The sequence below is a fragment of the Mytilus trossulus genome, chromosome 3 (assembly GCF_036588685.1).
Source record: "Mytilus trossulus isolate FHL-02 chromosome 3, PNRI_Mtr1.1.1.hap1, whole genome shotgun sequence".
NCBI classification, from domain to species: Eukaryota; Metazoa; Mollusca; class Bivalvia; order Mytilida; family Mytilidae; genus Mytilus; species Mytilus trossulus.
Genome location: NC_086375.1, coordinates 66,650,577 through 66,673,600, shown reverse-complemented (window position 1 = coordinate 66,673,600; position 23,024 = coordinate 66,650,577). Strand labels below are relative to the sequence as shown.

Sequence of the window (23,024 nt, the reverse complement as noted above, 5' to 3'; positions counted from 1 at the left end):
CTGTGTTGGGTTTCTTGTTTGTTTCATTATTTTGGCAGTGTAAAAAAGAAAAAAAAATGCTCAACCAAGAATTCTAACTAGTTCTCTGAGGAGTTTAACATATACAATGCATGCCAAACTGTGGGGTAGGTTGACATCTTGAAATGTATATTCTAAACATTGTTTGTTTTTTTTGTGAAGCACTCTTGTCTATATCTTGACAGTCAACCATTATTGATGAAGGAAGCATGGGTTCCTGGAATGAGAGTATTGGGGATAAAAAGAATTTAAAGCAGTCAGGAATAATGTTAATGTAATTGTTTAATGCCACTTACAGAACTCTTGGCTATATTTCAACAGCCAGTTATTATTGCCAGAGGAAGCCAGAGTTCCTGGAATGAGTGTCTTGGAGATAAGATAAAGTAATAAAATAACATTCAGGAATGATGAAGAATGTTTTTACTTTGAAAGTAGCAGAAACAACATTTATTGCATGCTCAATTAAAAACTAATACAAACAAACTTCATAAATTTCATAAATACAACAATTTATTCAATTCTTCTTTAGACTTTACAAACGATTATAAATAGTAGATATTTTTAAGATTTCATAAATAAAATAGAATAAAAATTTCACATTAGTTTATCACAGATTTGTCAATTCTTCAAAAAGTTCATTTAGAATTGTAAGATTGGTACTGTCTTCTAGTCAGGTATTCCGTCTAGAATTCTGGATTCCCAAAGCCGACCTGTTGTTGTACACTCTGTATCTCATTCAACAAATCAGTGTCTTGTAAATTAAGCTACAAAAAAAAACAATTATTGTAAATGAAAAATCAGGTTATTGCTTGTTGTTTAAGCAAAGCAGCAATATGTACGTCTGGACAATGCATCAAACAGAATTGGAATATAAATCTAACTTTTATATTTTTGCTCACTCAGTGAAATCTTTTGGACTTCATTAAGGTGTCATTATTTATTATAATGCACTACAAAAGCAAAAGTTGTATATAAGAACTTGTAGTTATTCTAAATTTGTGTAGACTGCAGATCTTATTTTTCTTTAATTATACACACAGCCAACTGTTAATGTTGCCAAATATTGGACATAGGTTTAAGTCTATCTAATTAGCAAACATAAATATGACTTTAGTACAAACACTAAAATGCTCACCTGCTTCACTGATCAAGACAGAATTTTATGTTGAATGCCTTTAAGATGAAGTTTTTACAACAGAATAAGAAAGTTTTTGGTTTGAATTTTTGAAGAAAAAAAATCAAATACAAAAAAATACCTTGATAGCATATTTATATGCCTGTTCAGCCTCTAGTTGTCTACCAGTTTTCAGACAGACAAGTGACAAATAGGCCCATACTTCAGGATCAGCATTGTTCAGTATGTTGGCTTCAGATAAAGCATCTTCAGCTTCTCCTAGTTCATTCAACTGAAACAGATAAATAATACAGTCAATATAAGTAATGTAGTAAGGGCTGGAAATATGCATAAGAACATTTTAGTATTGTCCCATTTCTATCAATAATACTGTGAATTCATATTCCAAACTCAAAGATAGACAACAATGTATTACCTTAGAGAGAGAAATATAGCAATTGAATCTGGTAAATCAGGAAATGTGTAACCTTCAAAGGTAAAATATGGTATAACTATAAGACAGATATAAATCTTTTCTATTTTGTTACACTCTCATTTAACAATGCACAAAAACTTACCCTAAACCATTCTATACAATCTTCTTATATCTAGATGCCTACACCTTACCATGAAATAAGGATTACTTACCCTATAACATGCAATACAAATACACCTAACCATGACACACAGGATAACTTACCCTATAACATGCTATACCAACACCTAACCATGACACACAGGATAACTTACCCTATAACATGCTATACCAACACCTAACCATGACACACAGGATAACTTACCCTATAACATTGATTGATTGTTGGTTGCTTAACCTTACCCTATAACATGCTATACCAACATCTAACCATGACATAAGGATAACTTACCCTATAACATGCAATACCAACACCCAACCATGACATACAGGATAACTTACCCTATAACATGCTATACCAACATCTAACCATGACATAAGGATAACTTACCCTATAACATGCAATACCAACACCCAACCATGACATACAGGATAACTTACCCTATAACATGCTATACCAACACCCAACCATGACACACAGGATGCTGACTTCTTACAGGCCATTAAAAATACATTCTTTGCATCTTGGAACTAAAAATAAAATAAATGTAAATGAATTAATTCAGTGATGTATACAGTTGAACACAAGCAAAAAACTAATTCCCGTAACAGTACAGTCTGCAAAAACGACAACACTTTAAACCTACCTTTCATAACCACAAAAAGGAATTACAAACATCTCATCATTAATCAAATGGGATGTTACAAGAAAATTAAAGAAAGTTTAATTTAAAAATATAGAAGATGAAAAATTACCTTACTTGAGGTGACAATTTCAATTTTCTCTCTTTAAGTCTTAATGAACTTAACTCTAGTAGAATAGTGCTAAACCTGTTTATTTTAATAAGGATCTATTGTAAAGTAACCTAATTTAGACAAATGTAATGAAGATTTATGATCAAATTTAGGGTAATGAAATAAAACAAACTGGCACTGAAACAAGGAGTAATCAATCATCATATTAAATAAAACTTTAAGGTACTTAATCACATTTGTCTCAGTGAAATAAGGTGACGAAATGGATGTATAAATGACTAAGGGGCCTTGCAAGATAGCAAATAATTTGATTGTTAATTTTCAGTTGTAAAAATTATGATCATACTTTTTTAATGATTTATAGCTAATTTTGTTCAAACAAGTAATTGTCCTTAAATATTTGATCTTAATCATGGGAAAACAAAACATAATAACTTAATATTACTAAATCACAATGTAATGCAATCATGTGAAAGAACATTAAAGAAATGCATGTATATTATTTGTAATTTTATCAGTCTGGAACTGCCAAAATAATTTCTTTAAATTGAAATATGAACACTTTTCAATCTTTATTCTTATCTTAATTAAACACTTGTTATTGATTATTTGATATTTAATTTGATGTTCTGAATCTAAATTTCATTGAAAACCCAAATTAAATTCAGTGATTATGTCTTAATTGCTTGCCATTGATTTCTTCAAAAATATTGATGTTCAAGAATCATAAAACTTTGGTTTTTTTAAACATAAAACTTTGGTTTTTTTTAAACAATCTATAAAAGCGTTGTTTAATAATTGCAGCAAGCTTATAAATATTTGATTGGTTGATTGTGTGAGGAGTTAACTCTTTATTGTCTTGAAACATTTGCTTTTTTCTTTCTAGAATTAAAGGACATTTAAATTGGATGACAACTTACCCTTTGATCTTGAAGATAAATGGAAGCTAGTCTAAGATATATAGAATGCATTTCTGAGGCATCATGAAGAAATGATATCGTTCTCTCATAACAATCTTTGGCATTCTCTGTGTCACCTATCATGTACTTCACATGTCCCATCAGTGCCCAAGCATCAGGGTTCTATGATAAATAAAAATATAACTTATTATACATTATATCTCCATTTTCGTTATACAATTGAATGGTTTCAATTTATATGATATCTCTAAAATTGAGGATTGAAACTGTCAAGTGTCAAAAAGACAAAAATCTGATCAAAAAGCAAAAAACAGCCAATATCCACCATTGGAGCTCTTACACAGCAAAAAAAATCCCATCTCTATCTACTTTCATGTCTTGAAATTAGAGAAACAGAAGTAATAATGGTGCAAGGCGTTTGGGGAATATCAAGCGTTTTGATAGAAAAAGAATCAACAAATGGGAATAATAGTTGAGTCAATAAAAGATTAAGTTGGAACTTAATACTATTATGACATGCATAGTGTAAATGTTAACCTATCAGGACTTGAAAAACACCTTACCAGCAATTCTACATAAGGGGCTTGTGCCATGCCTACACAACTTTGATAATATATAATTCAAGATATTAATTTTGTTCCACCTTCTTCTTTTCTGTGCATCATGTTTGCTGTTTTTTGTAAGAGATTCCAGAAGATCTGTTTTTAATCTTTAGTGAATTGTTATGTCATATTCTTAAATCTGATTGTGTAGATCAAAAGTTAGTGACTTTCTTTAGTTTAGTAAGGTTATGTTATATAATGCGTGTGCATGAAGTATGTTTAAATATTTGTTACGAACCTGGTAATCAAATTGTAATGCTTCATTCAGACTCTCCTCTGCATCAGTAGTTTCTTTCTTCTGTAACTTAAGTCTAGCAAATGCAATGTGGTACATGGAAGTTGGTCCACCCACTGGACTTAACAGCTCATGGGCCAAAGCTCTCTCTGTGAACTGTAGTATTTCAAGGAAAAGTTTCATTATTAAGTTATTGTTACAAAAAATAAAATGCTTAGGAATACTACTAGGAACACCATTGATTTTCTATAAGTGAAATATTCATATAAAGCACTGATGTGTTGTGTTTTCCAATGTGTGTCAAAAAAAACTATTTCAAACGCATCAAGAGCATTTGTACGAGAAAAGAAAATTATGGAATGAAATTTGGATAATGCCTCCGGCTAATAGCAATTTACAGTACAAATATATATATATGTACATATATATAAACAGAATTGAGGTTTTCTTCTATTATTAAAATCAAGTTTCTGTAAATACAGAATTAATACAATTTCTGTACTTGGTAATGTATATTAAATTAAGCAAAAGATTAAATTATTTCTTTGCTAATCTCAATTCACTTTTCACAATAATCCGAATTTAAAGTTAAATTTGAATGCATATAAACTGAAAAGGGGATAAATGTATCTCAGGCCATGGAAAATTAATTGTTGGTTTCCCCTAACATGGGAAAATTTTAAAGACCCGGCAGGCAGACTTAAAAGATGACCCGGTCGGGTTAGGGGAAACCATCAATTATTTTTCCATGGCCTCAACTAAAAAGTGATTTTGGTAAATAGTCATGTGATCTGATAAGTAACCATAAAAGTGTTAGGGATTGAAAGATTGACAACATCAACTGTATGAGATGTGAATGGTATCTTACTTCTTCATGGAACTTTTTTAAAGAAATAAAAATTGTATTAATCTTTATTACAAAAAATTCCATGTTGTGACTCTAAATTTGAAGTTTGTACAAAATACTAAAGTTGACAACATATTAATGCTAAATTGTTTGAGTAAAGATAATAAAATGAAAACTTTTAACTTGCCTAATAATAGCTAGATAACTGAAAACCTGTTATTAAGGCTGTTGTTTTTATCAAAGAGAACCATATCTACTTTTAATCATTTAAATTTTGAGTAAAAAAATTTCATAGCAAAATATAAATAAACAGCAGATTTATTCTCAATAGTTTGCATCATACATTACACAATGATAATTTTAATGAAACTTACAGGAATAGCCTTGACCTCCAAAAGCCATTCAATAGCATGCATATAAATGCTACAGGCTGGAACAGGTGTTGGTTCCCTGGGGGGTTGTTCCTCTGTCTCCTCATGAGGCTGGGGTGATCCTCTTTGACTGCCGACTTTATGGTGGCTACCTGGACGAGACATACTGCTGTCACTTTTTATTCTGCTTGCTGCCAAGTGTGAGACAAAGCAATGTGAAAAGCATGACCATCACCCAGTTAGTGAAACATATTTACATATAGCTAACAACATGCATATTGCTTTCAAAGTCATCAGAAACTTAATTATACCCTTTTTTCTTTAAAAGTGCAGAAATATGTAAATGTTCTAATATTTACATACTTTTTTTAGTAAAAAAAATTGTACATGTGCTACGTGTAATGTTAATCAATATAACTCTTAGTAATCGAAACACAATAAATATCTAAGGTTTTTCCTGATGACTTTGAAATAAAGGTATATTTTGTTTATTTTTTCACTAGCTCACATGTAATATTCCAACAAGTTTTTCATCTAGCTCTATCTTAATGTATGCATAATACTTGGACAACACCTTTATTTTCACAAATTGTATTAAATTTCACTTTGCTCCTCTTGTATCTTTAGTAAGAAACTTACGCTTTTGTCACTCTTTGGAAATGTTTTTTTGAAATATGTGTAACTTTAATTTCAAGTGACAGTCAAATGTTTTATTATCCATCCTTTATGGGACAGTGAGTGAGATGTTTTATTATCCATCATTTATGAGACAGTGAGATGGTTTATTATCCATCATTTATGGGAGAGGCAAATAAATTATTGTCCATCAATTCAAAAAACCTTAAATGACCTATTATCATGCATACATATAGTGCAGTCAAAACATACTTAATCAATAATGTTTTGAAAACTGCAAGCGGTGGAAATTCATTTTCAACCAATATGATTTGCAAAAAAGTTCTTAAATCTTTTTCTATATAACAAATGAGCACTCTTGGAATTCTCATCTGAAGAACAGGTGTAATGACATATACGGTAAATTTTATAACGAATTGGATAAAAAAATTAAAAGTTGTTATTCTTATTTCTTCTTCAATTAAAAATTGCATCAGTCTTCAATTTTTTCTGAGTCCAAAGGGAAAAGAATGACTTGGTGTAATTATATTTATATACTGTTGAATTTGAGGAATGCCTTTAATTTGTCAGTTTTTTCCTTTTACTTTAAATGCATGTAGAAATTTGTACTAGCACTAATTGTATAACAACATGGCCTACATTCATAAAACTTTACACAGTATGCAGAGTACAAAGTATGTGCTTTGAACACTATATCCAGTATTTTGATTGGTTTAAATTGGAGTCTGAGCACAAAAATCAACGTTAAATGTTTATGACCACAAGCTCAGTACACATTAATGTACTTTGTAGTTTATAGTGTGATGCTAGCTGAAATGACAGCTTTATGTGAGAAGTGAACGATTATAAATTCAATGGCATGATCTAAATCTTTCCTAATTGTAACTGGAGTATAAGCCAATTATATAAGACTGGTAGTACTTTGGTTAATGAAATCATTCTTAAAAACTGATTCGAAATGACACTAAAAAAAAAAGTCATAACTTTCTAAGTTTAGCAAAGTATTATTCAATAAAAAGATTGAATATTCTGTCAAGCATGACTTGTTGCTTTCTTTCTTGACACGGATATTACATCAAGATAGAAAAAAAAATGCCTAAATTAACAGACATAAACAGTCATATTGATTTATAACTGAGCCAAAAAGCAAAATTAATTTTAAACCAAAATCTTACTTTAAAACTTTAAATAAAAATGCTGTGCCAAGCAAATAAAAAAATGATTTCCCAACCAAAGCACTGTTCTACCTACGTAATTACAAACATGCATGTTAATGAGAATGACAATACAGTGGTAGTGTAATATGTTACAGCAAGCAAAATATTCAGGTAAAATATATCAATGCATTTGTTTAAACTGTGCACCGAAAATTCTAAAATAAATATGACCTGACCAGTACCTCACACTTAATTTGTCTGTCAAATATTTACTCAAAGGTCACAATAGTTTTCATGATGATATCTCCAAAAATAAACAACAATATTCTTATGTGAACTCTTTTTTCGCCCTGCATAAACAGAATACCTGCCCAACCAAAAGAAAAATTCATTTCAAAAGGGTATTGATAAAAACAGGTTTAATTATTAGTAATATTGGCTGAATCTTTGAATGTGACATCTATATACAATATTAAATCTTTGGTATTTTAATGTCTTGGGAAAACCCTATAAATGTTCAAAGGTTCTCAAAAAAGGTATAAATGTGCAATCTGATAGAATGGATAACTAGGTAAATAGTACTTCCTAGACTGACATTGATGGCCAACGCCGGTGAATTCTATAATCAATCAGATGAAATAAACATGAAATATGTATACACATCCAGTCTGTGTTTTTGTTAAATTTTCTGCTTTCTATCTGTCTTATGAGTCAATCCCTTTTCATTTGATTTTTATACTTTGATCTTATGGTGTAGTCTTATACAACTGTCCCAGGGTTGGAGTTTCAAACATGTTTAATACAGTCACATATTTTAGGTCAAAAGCCTGTAGATCAGTGGTTGTTGTTGATTTATGTCTGTCATATTTGTTTTGTTATAAATTAGGCAGCAAGTTTGCTTGATTGAATTATTTCATATTTTTCATGTAGGGCCTTTTATAGCCAGCTATAAGGTTATGGGTTTCTCTCATTGTTAAAGACTATATGGTAGCCTATAAGTGCTTACATCCACTTTATTTCTATAATGGCTGTACATGTTTAAATTTAAAATAGTAAATAAAAGTTATAAATATGTATAAAATATATGTTGTTTAATTTAGCATATAAATTTCATAAGCATGAAATAGGTGTTAAACATGAGTATAAACAAAGGGTGAATGTAAAAATATGTTTTGTTATTTAAAAAAAAAAAGTTCATTGAAATTTTAAGCATAGAGTAAATTTAAGTGCAATTTGTTTATTGAAATATTTATTCCAAAACCAAAAGATAAAAAATATATCACATAAAAATAACATGCAAAACATAGACAAGCTTCCACCATTAAATGTTACCAAACAGTTTACATGGTTTGTTTAGATTTTTATTCTGTTTAGCTCATCCACAGAATATTTTATAATAAATTATAAATTATTATTAGTGTTATAATGTCTATTTCAAAATATTTTTTTTAAATTCCTTGTATTAGCTTGTAAGTTTATCAAATGGCTAATTTTATTGAAAATTACCTTTAGATATTGTTGTGTTTCCTGTCAAACAGTAATATATTTTCAAATGTTAAAAATATAAATAAAAGAATAGTGTTTTAATGTCCCCTGCCACAGTATATAATAAAAAGGGTGACTCCTACTTAAAATTATCTGCTTGCATCTATTCCATCATTATCGTATAAACCAATTTTGGGCTCCGTGGTTTTACTTTTAAATTTTGCAGTTAAAGGCCTGTTGATGCTCGTTTGAAAAGTCATTTTTTATCTAAGACATCAAATGATTTCTATTGGGATGTTACAAAACTACAGGAAAACATATTATTCCTTTAAAGATGGGCAAACTTCTATTACTTTTTTTTACTCAAAACAGCAGTAAAAATATTTGATGTATATCAAAAACCCTATTTTCAAAATATTTCTCTTTTGTTCTGAAATCACTTAGACTGTTTATCAATATATGAAATACTAAACTATTTGATGAAGTGGTTAAAGTTCTGATGACTGTACTATTTTGGATAAAGCAAGAATGAGGTGGGTACATACAAAAGCAATTGAGGTAACTTGTATCATCGTATAGTACTAAATAATGATTATAAGCAAAACAGGTGCTTGTTATGAGGTGGGTTGTCACACATGTAATTGACTACCACTGTGTAAAGGTTCATGGGTTGTCACACATGTAACTGACCACCATATCTAACTATCATTATTACCTCCTTCCAATTGGATTTTGTCACTTCCATCTAATAAAAACAAAGTTTGGATCATTTCTACTCTATAACCTCTACTTTATACTTGTATATAAGTATATCAGTGCACAAAGCAGGGGCGTTGTGTTATAACTACTTGGATTCAGGGATTTGATAAACTGTGGGTAAGGGAAAACTTTCATTGTGACTGTAGGTACAGGGAAACTTTCATTGTAACTCCAACTCATTACCCGTACTTTAATCCAATTTTCATAATTGAAAAAATAGTAACTTTCCACTGCCCTAGAAAAGTTCTAATTCTCTCAACTGTTAATCTATACCAGCTTCTCTGAATCATGTTATGTTATGATTAATAAACATAAAAATGTGACAAAACCGGAAAAACCTGTGTCATTAGGAGGACAAAGTGAGGAAAAAAGGAAACGTTTTGTGAATTCTTGAACAAAAAATTTTACCTGATGATCGACGCATTTGTAAACTATCATCTAAGATCAAATACATATAATTTGCATAAATTGTATTTCACTGTTTAAAAAAATCTCTTCAGGTAAAAGAGATTTCCATTGTTAAAGATCCCAAAAGTTAAGTATGACATGAAATTTGTGCCATGAAATAGTTAGGTAAGGAAGATGTGTAAACAATATTTGTATTAAGGAGAGTTGAATCAGTTTCACTTTTTAGTGTCAATTTTTTAAATTTTGAAATATGTTGTAAATTGAAATAAAATCTTTGAAAAAAATCTTCAAATGCCATTGTGCCTAATCTAAGAATTTGGGAGCTCAAAATTGGAAATTGTTGAAATTTGCTAAATCTGTTAGCTGAAGTACCGGTAGTTTAATCTAAGCTAATCTTTAATGTGCAGTTGATCAGTTTCTGATATTATCAGCTTTTAAATACCTTTAATTTGAAATGATTTTTATTATGGCCTTTGCAATAAATGCATAAAATTATTTTTTACCAAGCTAGAATTATTTTACAAAAAACTTTTTAAAAAAATGCACTTGTCTTCCAACTGTTGCCTCATATGAAATGGGAAAACAACTTTCCAAAGTTAAAAGTGCTGAACAGGTTCTTAATTGAACTAAATCAGATGGCCATACATGCAATAATTATCATAATATTCTGGTCATTGGATTTTCATTAAAATTCTATATTTGTGTTTACAATTATCTCCCCTGAACTGTATCAACTCCCCTTAATAGGTTACCTGATGGTAGTTGTAGGAGTTTCAGACTTCCTTCTGAGATGAAAAACATACGATTTCAATAAAACCAAATTATATTCTCAACTATCACAAACTTTAAGGCTATACCAATCAATTTTGAGTACAGCTGATTCAGACTTTAATGTATATAAAATGTGCATAAAAGAATAAAAATTGACGCTGTGATAATTCCAAAATTTTTGAGAAATGAAATGTGTGTACCTGGTATGTGGTATGGTATGTATTACACTTTTAATCTATCTGTAAATAATTCAAACTCAAATCAAAACACAGGATAGGACAATAGGTTATATATATAAAACAATGCAACAAATATAGTTTCAGGTCAAGCAATCTAAATTTCAGGAAAAATAAGGATATATAAAGAAATATATATTTTCCCTAAATACAGAAAATGTAAATTTGGTCCATGCTAAAATGTAACATAGTTATTCTTACCTGATCTACGTGTGGCTGATTGTCTTCTATCTGACATAGATCTCTGTCCACCAGACCGAGCTGAAGTTGGTGGTTTGTCACTGCCTGGGGGTGATGGCTGCTTGATATCAGGGTGAGGATGTTGAGGGGGTGCTAAGCCACCCTGGTCACCAGCATGAGAACCATCAGCTTCCCCTATTAATCATAAATATTCAACATATTATACCAAAACCTATTTAATATAATACTCAGCTAATGTTTTAAGGAATAATTTGGGATAATACTTTTAATAACGAATAGGGCTCTCCACAGTTAGTTCGGTCATATTTGATAGGGGGCAGATTTTTTTGGAAAAAGGTAGAAACAGTATGAACGTATGGGAATCCTATGCATGTTTCTAAGCAACTGCCCTGTTTTAACAATGTTTCCCGTATTTTTCACACCATTTGTATCTCCATCATGAAAATCTGCCCCCTATCCAATATGGCAGAATTAACAGTGAAAAGCCCCATTATACTTGTGTTGTGTATGCATTTTTTGATCTGATAGGCAGTCATTTCCTGTGTCACAATACAATGTACTTGGAGCATGGAATTTTTGTCAAGGTTTTAAATTACAATTAGGAGTAGTTTCTTTTATAAAAGTTGGTACAACAGAACTACAATAATTTTACATAATTCGTCAAGTCATTTGACATTATTTCATGGACTGAATAATGGCAACCTTCATTTTATGGCTACATGAAACATGATGCAGTGTTTCAATGGAGGTATAGTTCGCCTACCTTTTTCCTCAGCCTCTTGACCTCTAGCTTCCCTCTCTTTAGCCTGCTCATCCTCTCTAGAGGCCCTAGCTATAGCTACAGCTTTAGATTGGTTTAGTTTATTAGCCTCAAGATACGCCATCTCAGCACCTATCTCATTGTTCACAGCGTCATAGAATAACCCTAAAAAATATATAGTTATTAAATAAATATTTTGATACATTTAATATTCATATATAGAATTTTGATACTGATATCTTTTTTTTACATGTATATTGTCACCTGATTGCAGGGCAGATCCTTATCTTATCACAATGTTCATAAAGCAAGTAGGACCGCAAACAATTGATGCCTTATGAAGTTATGATATCTGGTGAGTGTTTGGATAATATATACTTTATTCTTTGACTTTCTAAAACATGGCAAACATAAACAAGATGAAAGCAAAATATAACTCATCAACTTTAAACATATTTTTCAATTTAGTACCAGAATGAATGGACAATATGTGGACATACCTAACATAGTCCACGCCAAAATACTTTTTGGATCCACACAAGTAGCTGCTTCAAAGAATGTTTCTGCTGCTTCATGTCTCTGTTGTAAGGTACATACAACACCATACAACAAAAGCCTAAAACAAGAAGTTAAAGAAATTTGTCAAAACATCGTTAATACAAGAATAAATAATACTACTTTCCTGTAGCTTTTAGTAATGCATGGGAGATAACTCAAAGCAAATACACAATAACCTCCCTTTGATAAACAGAACAAACCCATGCAAATTTTTCTAATCTGTAGTTATACATCCTTTGAAGCACTCTTTTGATTTCATGATGTCATAATTGTACAAAAATTTATAATTATCCCTTAATTCCACAGTATACCTATTGTAAATATGCTTTATATAGCTATGTGTTTAGTATAGCATGGGAGATAATTTGAAAACTTTGAATTTTTGAACTACTAAGACTTTTCTACCTCAGGAATTAATTACCCTATAAGCTGTAATTTTAGTCCTCAATGCTATTCAAATTCGTACTTTTTTTTGTCATTTTGCCATTTTTTTATTCATGCCTCACTAATGTCTTATACAGACGAAACGTGTGTCTAGCGCAAATATAAAATTTCAATCGTGGTATATATGATTAGTTTATTCATAGCAATCACACAGTAGTCTCCCTTTGAAATCCAGAACTTACCCATGTAAATGCTTCTGATCTATAGCTATACACTCCTTGAAGCACTCCTCTGCTTTAGTGATGTCATTGATATACAAACAGAAAGTTCCATAGTCAAACCAATGAGACGGGTCATTTTTGTTCCTAGCTATCCTCTAAAAAAAAAAATCATTCCAATTAAAATTCTGATCGACTTTGTGGTAGAAGTAGTAAATTCATTCTTATACATAAAGTAAAATTTGAGTTATTTAATCAATTGAAATCATAATAAAATCGTATAGTTTATAACATTGAAAACAAGTGAAACTGCGAGCTACTGCTCACTGATGATACCCCCACCGCAAGTGGATAATATAAATAGTGTAAAAATATGAAAGTGTTCGGTAAACAGGAAGTTGTCGAGTGATGAATCTGAAAACGCATGACACTGTATAGCTGACTTATATAAATCCTGAAACCAAACTTCAGAAATCCTTGTATTGTAGTTCCTGAGAAAAGTGTGACGAAAATTTTCAACTTGGCTATCATGTGTAAAATCATACATGTTCGGTAAACAGAAAGTTTTCAAGTGATCAATCTGAAAACGCATCACACGGTATAGCTGACTTAGATAAACCCTGAAACCAAATTTCAGAAATCCTTGTATTGTAGTTCCTGAGAAAAATGCAACGAAAAATACAAGTGTTTTCGGTAAACAGAAAGTTTTCAAGTGATCAATCTGAAAACGCATCACATGGTATAGCTGACTTAGATAAACCCTGAAACCAAATTTCAGAAATCCTTGTATTGTAGTTCCTGAGAAAAATGCGACGAAAAAAAAAATAGTGTAAAAATATGCAAGTGTTCGGTAAACAGGAAGTTGTCGAGTGATGAATCTGAAAGCGCATCACACGGAATAGCTGACTTATATAAATCCTGAAACCAAATTTCAGAAATCCTTGTATTGTAGTTCCTGAGAAAAGTGTGACGAAAATTTTCAACTTGGCTAACATGTGTAAAATCATACAAGTGTTCCGTAAACAGGAAGTTTTCAAGTGATCAATCTGAAAACGCATCACACGGTATAGCTGACTTAGATAAACCCTGAAACCAAATTTCAGAAATCCTTGTATTGTAGTTCCTGAGAAAAATGCGACGAAAAAATAAATAGTGTAAAAATATGCAAGTGTTCGATAAACAGGAAGTTGTCGAGTGATGAATCTGAAAGCGCATCACACGGAATAGCTGACTTATATAAATCCTGAAACCAAATTTCAGAAATCCTTGTATTGTAATTCCTGAGAAAAGTGTGACGAAAATTTTCAACTTGACTAACATGTGTAAAATCATACAAGTGTTCGGTAAACAGGAAGTTTTCAAGTGATCAATATGAAAACGCATCACACAGTATAGCTGACTTAGATAAACCCTGAAACCAAATTTCAGAAATCCTTGTATTGTAGTTCCTGAGAAAAATTGCGACGAAAAAGTATTCATGGGACGGACTGACGGACGGACGGACTGACAGACGGACAGAGGTAAAACAGTATACCCCCCTTTTTTAAAGCGGGGGTATACATATGCGATTCTAACAAGTTTACAAACTGCATATAACATTCAATTAGATCATGAACATTTTTATATACCTAAACATGCATTGTCATTAAAAGCTAGTGACAACAATAATCTTTAACATTCAAAAGTAACATAAGTTACAACCATAAACTTGTTAACTTGCTTCTAGTATGTGGTTTGTTAAAAAAAACTATGTTAAAAAACTAATTTTACCTCTTGATAATATTTAGTAGCCAGCTCATAATTATCATTGACTTCAGCCTCTCTGGCAAAATGCTTCAGCTGTGCTGAGTCTGTCAACGGCTCTGGGATAGGAGGTTGGTCCTCAAGAGCTAGAACTTTTCCAAGAGCTACATGCATTTGATCAATCAGGTATACATATAACTCACTTAAAAATGTCTGCAATATAAAGTATAAACAATTGATTTTTTTTTAATCAAAGCAAATATGTTGCTGTAAATATGTGTACATTCAGTCGATTACAATAGATCAACCTAAGGGACAAGGCATTAACACAGTGAGTTAAAAAAAAAAAGGTATTTACATGATTTTTGGTTAAACATTATAAACACTGGTTATTTACAAAAGTTATAAGGATTGAGAAATGTTTTTATTCAGAAACTATGTTATGGCCCCTTTTAGGTTTTCATATTCCAGATCCATACTTTTATTTGCAGTGAGGTCAACTACCGATGTAAAATCCAGTAAGGTATATAGTTTTGATTGTAGAATACACAAATGTACTAAGTTAATTAACAATATGTCACTGATATCATTACCTGTAATTCCTGTCTGTCTTCAAAAGTTGACGTCCTTAAGTATTTCTCTCTTACAATTTTTACTACAGCATGTTTTAACTGCTCTTTAAATGCAAAATATTTCCCTGAAGAGTTCAGTTCATAAATCAGTTTCTGTCTCCTGCAAATCAAAACAGTAGAATAAAGATAACTTAAAAAAAGTTATAACAGTAAGCAACTGATTTTGAACAGAATTCACCAGAATCAAGTATCCTCCTGTCATGCTTTATATTGACACTTCACCTGTTGACTCCTATTTTACTCAACATTCAAAGTTCATTATTCTGTCAAAAGTTTGACAAAGAGAATGAAATTGTCTTGATTAAAGAATACAGATTCCGTGATGAATATCAAAGATGTCTTACCTGCTTTCCATAGCCTCTGATGTTTCTGTATCATCTGGTTTGAAATCATCACCAAACTGATCCCTGTAAGAAAAAAGAATTAAATTTCAATTATTTATGATATCCAAATGATTATAATAAAACTTTATAATACTTTTATTTCTGCAAATTTTACCTAATGGCTATTTGTGTCATCAAGTTGCTCTCTCAGTGACATATTGTCCTATGTCTCCTTTTATTAATATTCAAGTACAAATGTATATATGAGATAACCTATCTTAGAGACTAGTTGTCATTTTCAAAATAATTCAACTTCTTAATGATCATTTTAATGTGAGCATTATATAACAGAAAAAGTTTTAAAAGTATAGTTTTAATAAATATACCTGAATTCATCGAGGATCAGATTAGCCACACTAGCCACTTGATTTTGGAAATCTTCTACAGACTGGAAATATATTCATAAACATTTATTACATGTAAAACTTCTGAAAATTACTACAAACTTTATTAGGGGATATAAAGGTCATTGGAAAAATAGACCTAACTTTAAAATACATTTACCTTTTATATCTGTAGTTGTGTACCCATAGTTTTTAAATTTGACAACTTTAGGTTTTAGGTTTCATTCGAACTTTTACAAAATCTTTTTTTTTGCCTTCTAAAATAGCACTTAACGAGTTGGTAAAAATCACTCTCTTGTGTTTGTCAATCAAATGAAGATATTTTGTTCATCAAGGTTCTTAGACAGAGGTCAACTCACCCTCACGGCTCCATCAGTTCTCTTTGGAAACAGTGGTCTTGGTGGAATGTATTCAGCAACCCTGGAAAAAAGCAAACACTTTGTGTATAACCATAGACTGATATCTTATTTTTTTTAGAGTTTTTTATTCACAACATAGACATATCATATCTGCTCAAATATTTTGTAATACCAGTTGTTTTTTTTTTCTTTTCTAAAAAACTATCGAATTTTATGGGCTAAACATGATCACAGACATGGAAAAGGTGCTCTTTTATTTACAAATTTCAACTCAGATGTTTTCTATTGTCAATAGAAAGTAATTCAAATAAACATAGATGAATTTCAAATTCATATAAAGATTTTTGTTAAGTCATTTATTTTGAAATATAAAAATTATAAAATTGCAGCCAGGTCAGTGATCTACAAGTGAATATTGATACAAAGTTTTCTTATTGAAGGTGAATACAACAATGCTTTGTGATAATAGGCTAGACAATTACTTCTCTCTATGAACTTACCCTAATTTACTAATATAGTTATCAAAATATAAATTTAATGAATTTGGATTAATACATTGACAATTATTGGATAACAATCTCGCTTATAAAAGTTAAATGTTATATACAGAAAAATATAGAAATTTTATTTACATATGAGGGATCATACACCATTTTGTATAATAGAAGTTCTACTTTTAAATATAAGTCATTGTGAAAAAGAATATTTACAGTAACAGTTTTATCAAGCTTATTCAAATCCTTCAAAATTTCATTTTCTAGATCACGTTTCAATTACACAGACATTCAGTACTGGTATAAGATATCTTGGCCATTTTATTCAAATGTAAACTTGTTTACCCTAGAGGTCAATAAAATCAATTTTCACAAACTAACATCATATTATTTTGTCTATTTACCTTCTAGCCAGCTCTTCTGCTGGACGTTTAGGGATAAGTGGGTGTGCCAGACAGATCTCTAACATGACATAAGACTTAGCCTCAACATATTGTTGTCCTTCCACATTGACAGGTGCTTGTCCCTCCATCTCTGATCCGGTATCAGACTTTATCGTTTGAGATGCCTATAGGATAAGGAAGACATAGGGTTAATGAAATTTGTGTCATGGAAATCATGTTTAAAATAAAACATGCAATCCCCATGCAGGTTAGTAGCATTGTTTACATGCAATATAATTATGAGTAAGTCATTCAAGGTTTAATTTTCAATCCTGATAATAAACATTACTTTAAATCTGTGTCAATATCAAAATATGTTCATTTGTTGAAATGAATATAAGAAAAATAAGAAAATAATCTATCTAAAAAGCACAAAATACAAATAGTCACAGTTTGTTTGTTTATCTTTTACAAAACAATTTATCTTAAATAAAAAAAGAAAGAAAGAAAATAAAAATAAAGAAAATAACATGTTTAAAATTAGGCATGTGAATGTGCAAATATCTTTAAAAACCTATGTTAACTGTACTATACCAATTGTATTATTCCACACTAAAATAAAGTACATGTTCTTGCTAACACTTAAATAATTAAAAGTACTATATCTCTACATAATTTCAAATCTATTATAGTCAAGTCTAGAAAAAAAAAAGCAAAACTTTTTACACAGAAATAATGTCACCTGCGAAAAGCAAAATAAAAATAAAAACTGTCTTTATGATGAACCTTTATAACAATCAGTTAACATTTAAAGTTATTGAAGTATTACTGCTATATTCTTTACCAAATTATGTGAACAATACAGAGTGCTTTTGAATATCAAAACTAATTATGGTCTCATGCTGAAATCATCATGATAAAAAAAAATAATATGCCACTGACATCACAGTGGATACTAATGGGAGTTACGCCTATGTACTGCCTTCACGTATATTCCATACAATGAACTTTACAACAACAAAAAAGCACACCAAATCTATCCAATAGTGCAACCATGTCATATCTAAAAAGTGTATAATGTTGTGTATTTTTGTCAACCCACAAATCATATATGTTAAAATACAGTTTTGTTGCTACCATTCAATCTTTTGAAACAGAGTGGTTGGTTCAGATTGAGAAATGGCTTTTAAAATTCTGGCAAACATTCCCGACAAAGCTTTTTGAACGTCACTATAAGATATATGCTGTGCTCCTCAAGTGGCATCCTTACCAAGCAAAACTTATCAAAATATATTTCACACATTTACCCTTTCAGACTGATTGCTTAGGCTATGCAAATCTTTATCCTGTTTAAATCATAAATATCATAAGAACAATCAAGTTGGACAGATATAAATTTTAAAATGGATTAGGAAATCAAAAATTGTGTTTGTGCTGGATAAAATGACCTGAACCATGACTTCATATACTACTATAGTTTAATAATTCATTTTATCTGTTCATATAAATATAAAGTTTGTCATACCTCTGCAAAAAAAGATTATATTTACTTTGAGATGTAAAATAGTAAAAATAAAATCAGACCATAATTGTATAAAGCTTCATTACTTCAAAAGAAATGTCTTATTAAAGTATAAATCTTGTCTGTAAAAGGTTTTTATATGCAAAGTTATAGAGCACAATGGCATAGTTTGTGTTTAAACCTAGTTTGTTATAGTCATTTGTTTTTTAAATATGATTAATATCACCATATTTTAGTTGTTTAGGTCATAGGGCATAATCGATACTCCCGAGCTTATAGTTTTTTAACTAGTCAATAGCTATAGGTATCAAAATAGGATTTCTTTTTCTTTTCCAAAACTGGTTTAGAGCCTCACTTGCTGGTACAAAGAACTACTTACATGATTGTCTACTGTGAATAGCCATATTTTATGAAACATTAAAAAAGAAATTCATTGTGTAAGTTACTCTACTTATATATTTTTTTTTTGGTACCAGATCAATTCAAATTAATCCCCAAATTTTCTCTTTAAATAGCTGGCTTAAGACAAAGTTTAAAACAGAAAAAACTAAAGCACAGAATTCAACAAAAATAAAATAAGATAGAAAAAAGTTATCAAACCATTGAAAGTCATCAAATCTATTCTAACAATCAATAAAAAATAAAGTCAAGTGCTACACTATTTCAAGCTATGTAGATTTAAATCATGACCTAATATGAGACACAACACATCATTTTGATAGTTTTTGCTTTCAAGAGGTGTACTACAAGACACAATATTGTAAGTCCTAGGTATTTTTATAAGGGAAATATGGTTGCAGTTTCTAGTAAATTGAAAGATCTTTACCTCATTAAACAATCCCATTCTTGAAATCTGACAGAGGTTTAAAAACAAATTTAATAATTTTTTCACATGTAATATTGATATTCGTATTCGTATATTTAGTTTGGATAAATTTATTATTTTCTGAAATATTCAAACTTTTATAATCACAACTCTCGTCTTGTCTTGTACTGTCTAAATGGATATTGATATAATGAACATTTTTGAGGATGGTTTGAGGAAATTAACAACGTTGTCATAGGTAAAATAGGGATAAACAGATTATCATTGGTCATATCAACTCGATTGCTTTCACACTTTCACCATTCAGCTCAAGCTAGAAAATCAATCTCGTTGAGATGACCAATGATAATCTATAAGTATACAAAAAGTACCATTTTTTATGCAGTATAACGTAAAAGGGTCTATAAAAAACATAATAAAAAAGTTAATGGCTGTATTTTCTTTAGAAATTAAGAATTGTCAACCCTTTGGCCAATTGTTTCACTCAGTTTAAATTAAAGCCTTAGAAACAACTAACATCACATTAACAATTCTTAACATATACAAAATGAAGCAGGCTGAAACTATGTATAATATAAACTAAATTATTTGCTAAAAATACTTTTTGCACATCAAAGCATTAGACACATTGTTGGTTAAAAATATAGCAAACACACTCTCAATCATATGTGACATAGTGATATTAAAACATTGTAATGTGATTGGTGAATTAAAAATATAGGGTGGGATTGTGTGGATGTCACTCAAGGCTGACCTCAGCTGGTGTTTGGCTGGAAGGTGGAGGCGGAGCCTGCTGTGTTGTACTCATTGATCTCTGTAAAGATGACTGTGTGATACAAATGTCATGCAATACAACTTATCATGCAACAGACTTAGTTTAAATGTAACCAGTGATAAATGAATTTTGTTTCTTGGAACCCATTCTGCATTTCTGCAGATAATGCATCAGTGTTAAGTGATGGAATCTAAAATTTATTTTACAAACAAACTGAAGTGCAATGTGTCCATAAATGTGTGATACCAAAATAATGAAAACAACACAATTTATAAAGGAAGTGCGCCCCAGATTACTTATAATTCAGCAATTCCAAATTTCCAAAATATTTCAATAATATCGTCTTAATAAACTATTCCAACACAATTTAACCAAAAATGATTACAACTTATCTAGATTCATTAGGCCTCTTTACTTAATCTCATTTAATTTCCCATCCCTTTAAACGTACTGTAGGAATATAGTAACAAACAAAGGTACAGCAGGTATTGTGTAAAACAAACCCGACGTCCAGCCAATCGTGATGAACCCATGCGTGATGATATAGTAGGAGTTAGTAATGGACCATAATTATTAGAAGGCATTGGTCCAACATTATCAAAGTCATCATCTTCTGGTATAGATAAAATCATTAAAGTTGGTTTTGACTGAGAGGTTTGATTAGCACGTATTGCTGAACCACTTCTAGATGGTCCTGTCCGAGAGGGACCCATTCTAGAGGTAGAGCCCATGGAAGAACCCATTGAAGATAGTCTCTAAACATAACAGTAAACAAATGTCAGCACTGATGTGGATTAGTTTATGACAATTTCACTTATTTACAAATCTTTAATGATGATTAAAATGATGAGCATATTCCAATGCATAAAATGTAGGTATTAAATAGAGATGGTGTTCAAAGTTCAGGTCTTTTTTCATAGAAACTGAATAAGGATTTTATGCATAGGACTTCCACATATTTTCCTTCCAATATCTTTCAGACTGGCAGAGCAAATTTTAAGAAATTGAAAATATGATTTCCCATAGGGTTCAACAAAAACCAGTGCAGCATCATAGCTACTATCAACATGAAATAAATAAAAATTCCGAAGACTCTAAATAATCATAGCAATAAAGTCAGAAAAGATGCAACCATGGTATTTTTTAAGCAGATCAAATTGGAAACACAACGATCATAATCTAGACCATTTTTTAAATCTAAATTGAGCCAATTACAAAACTTAAATTGTGCACCTTAAAATATATATATATTATCCATAAATTTAGTTTCATTTAACCAATTATTTTGAGAAGATATACTTAAAATATGGAGAAAACAGAAACTGGAGATGCAAGATGGCTTTGGTAAGATTAAACTTGTGTTCCTTATAACTGAAAAACAACCTCTTTTAGTGTTTTGATGTCAGTCTGTAAAAGTTTACTAAGAATGTAATATCTTATTTGTCACTGAATAAAGTAGAAGTCTTTGTATGATATTTGAAACATGTATTGCACCATTCATTTACAGAAAACCATGCTTACACATGTAAAAATTAAAACTAAGCAGACAGCTCATCATGCTCCAATATTTATCTGATGCATGACATACATTTTTTATGATTAAGATGCTAGCTACTAAATATGGAAATGACAAATCTTTCTTCAGATTAGCACCTTTATACAGTTTAAACCATAACCTTAAGGTAGGGTAAACCTTTCAAACAAGCAATTCCAAACCTAGCACTATGACTATCTTGTAAAACTAGCCGACCTAAACCTATGCTCAATCTTTTATTTACATTTTATGATTAAAACATGCAGACGAAAACCTTAAAACTAAATATTTGTTTCATTCTCTATAGGAATCAACACAAGCAGACCTAAACCGTATGCTTTATCTTTCTATTATTCTTTATGATCAAGCAGACCTAAACCTAAAGCAAAATCTTCCTTTTATCCATTGACTAACCTCATGAGGCACTGCTGAGCCATGATGTAAAATACTACCTGATCTCTGTAATTGATTATTTAGAAATTTACCTAACCATCCGAGCATGATTAGAAAGAATAACTTAACTACTTAAACAAATTATTCCACTAACTAAAACTTTTCAATCTAAATAATAAATGATTCATAATTAGTTACTTTACAACTTTCATTGCAGTTGATACAATAAATTTGTTTAATAACTACTTTAAGAAACCTAAAAACCACCAAATACCCATTAATAATTTTACTGTAAGCAAAGAAAAAATAAGAACAATATAACATTAAAAATGAAATATTCTATTTCTACACATTAAATTAACATTATCCTCTAAACCTTTTATAACCAAAAATACACCTCCAACTTTCTCCCTAATATGATATTGAATACCTCAGAGTGGAATGAATTACTCTTAGGGAGTACTAGTGTAGGTGTACAACTTTTCATTAGGGTGGGAATCAATGTCATCATCTGTAAACATAGTCATTAGTCTATATCTTTGTGGTACGAAGAAAGGACAGTGACTAAAGAAATACTCACATTGTTCAAAAGAGTTTTGCACCCT

General features: G+C 30.5%; 1 protein-coding gene across 12 annotated transcripts in view; it reads right to left on the bottom strand.

The window, feature by feature from the left end:
• Nucleotides 1-506: 506 nt before the first annotated feature.
• The window catches only part of LOC134712180 (cilia- and flagella-associated protein 70-like), a 34,149-nt gene continuing 11,631 nt past the window's right edge, over nucleotides 507-23,024 (bottom strand). The window contains exons 14-34 of one of the 12 annotated variants that reach the window (XM_063573467.1): nucleotides 22,441-22,485; nucleotides 18,677-18,715; nucleotides 17,391-17,554; nucleotides 16,493-16,553; nucleotides 16,116-16,177; nucleotides 15,751-15,813; nucleotides 15,368-15,506; nucleotides 14,802-14,987; nucleotides 13,056-13,189; nucleotides 12,372-12,487; nucleotides 11,875-12,036; nucleotides 11,112-11,285; nucleotides 10,656-10,688; nucleotides 9,452-9,481; nucleotides 8,758-8,778; nucleotides 5,462-5,649; nucleotides 4,244-4,396; nucleotides 3,404-3,565; nucleotides 2,169-2,258; nucleotides 1,275-1,424; nucleotides 507-782 (exon numbers count right to left, since the gene is read on the bottom strand). In XM_063573467.1, coding sequence (XP_063429537.1) covers nucleotides 702-782; nucleotides 1,275-1,424; nucleotides 2,169-2,258; nucleotides 3,404-3,565; nucleotides 4,244-4,396; nucleotides 5,462-5,649; nucleotides 8,758-8,778; nucleotides 9,452-9,481; nucleotides 10,656-10,688; nucleotides 11,112-11,285; nucleotides 11,875-12,036; nucleotides 12,372-12,487; nucleotides 13,056-13,189; nucleotides 14,802-14,987; nucleotides 15,368-15,506; nucleotides 15,751-15,813; nucleotides 16,116-16,177; nucleotides 16,493-16,553; nucleotides 17,391-17,554; nucleotides 18,677-18,715; nucleotides 22,441-22,485 — 2,253 coding nt within the window. In that variant the 3' untranslated portion in view covers nucleotides 507-701. Of the gene's footprint in view, nucleotides 783-1,274; nucleotides 1,425-2,168; nucleotides 2,259-3,403; nucleotides 3,566-4,243; nucleotides 4,397-5,461; nucleotides 5,650-8,757; nucleotides 8,779-9,451; nucleotides 9,482-10,655; nucleotides 10,689-11,111; nucleotides 11,286-11,874; nucleotides 12,037-12,371; nucleotides 12,488-13,055; nucleotides 13,190-14,801; nucleotides 14,988-15,367; nucleotides 15,507-15,750; nucleotides 15,814-16,115; nucleotides 16,178-16,492; nucleotides 16,554-17,390; nucleotides 17,555-18,676; nucleotides 18,716-20,471; nucleotides 20,532-22,440; nucleotides 22,486-23,024 lie in introns of all 12 variants that reach the window. The other 11 variants (XM_063573470.1, XM_063573474.1, XM_063573471.1 and 8 more) reach the window with 11 other exon arrangements.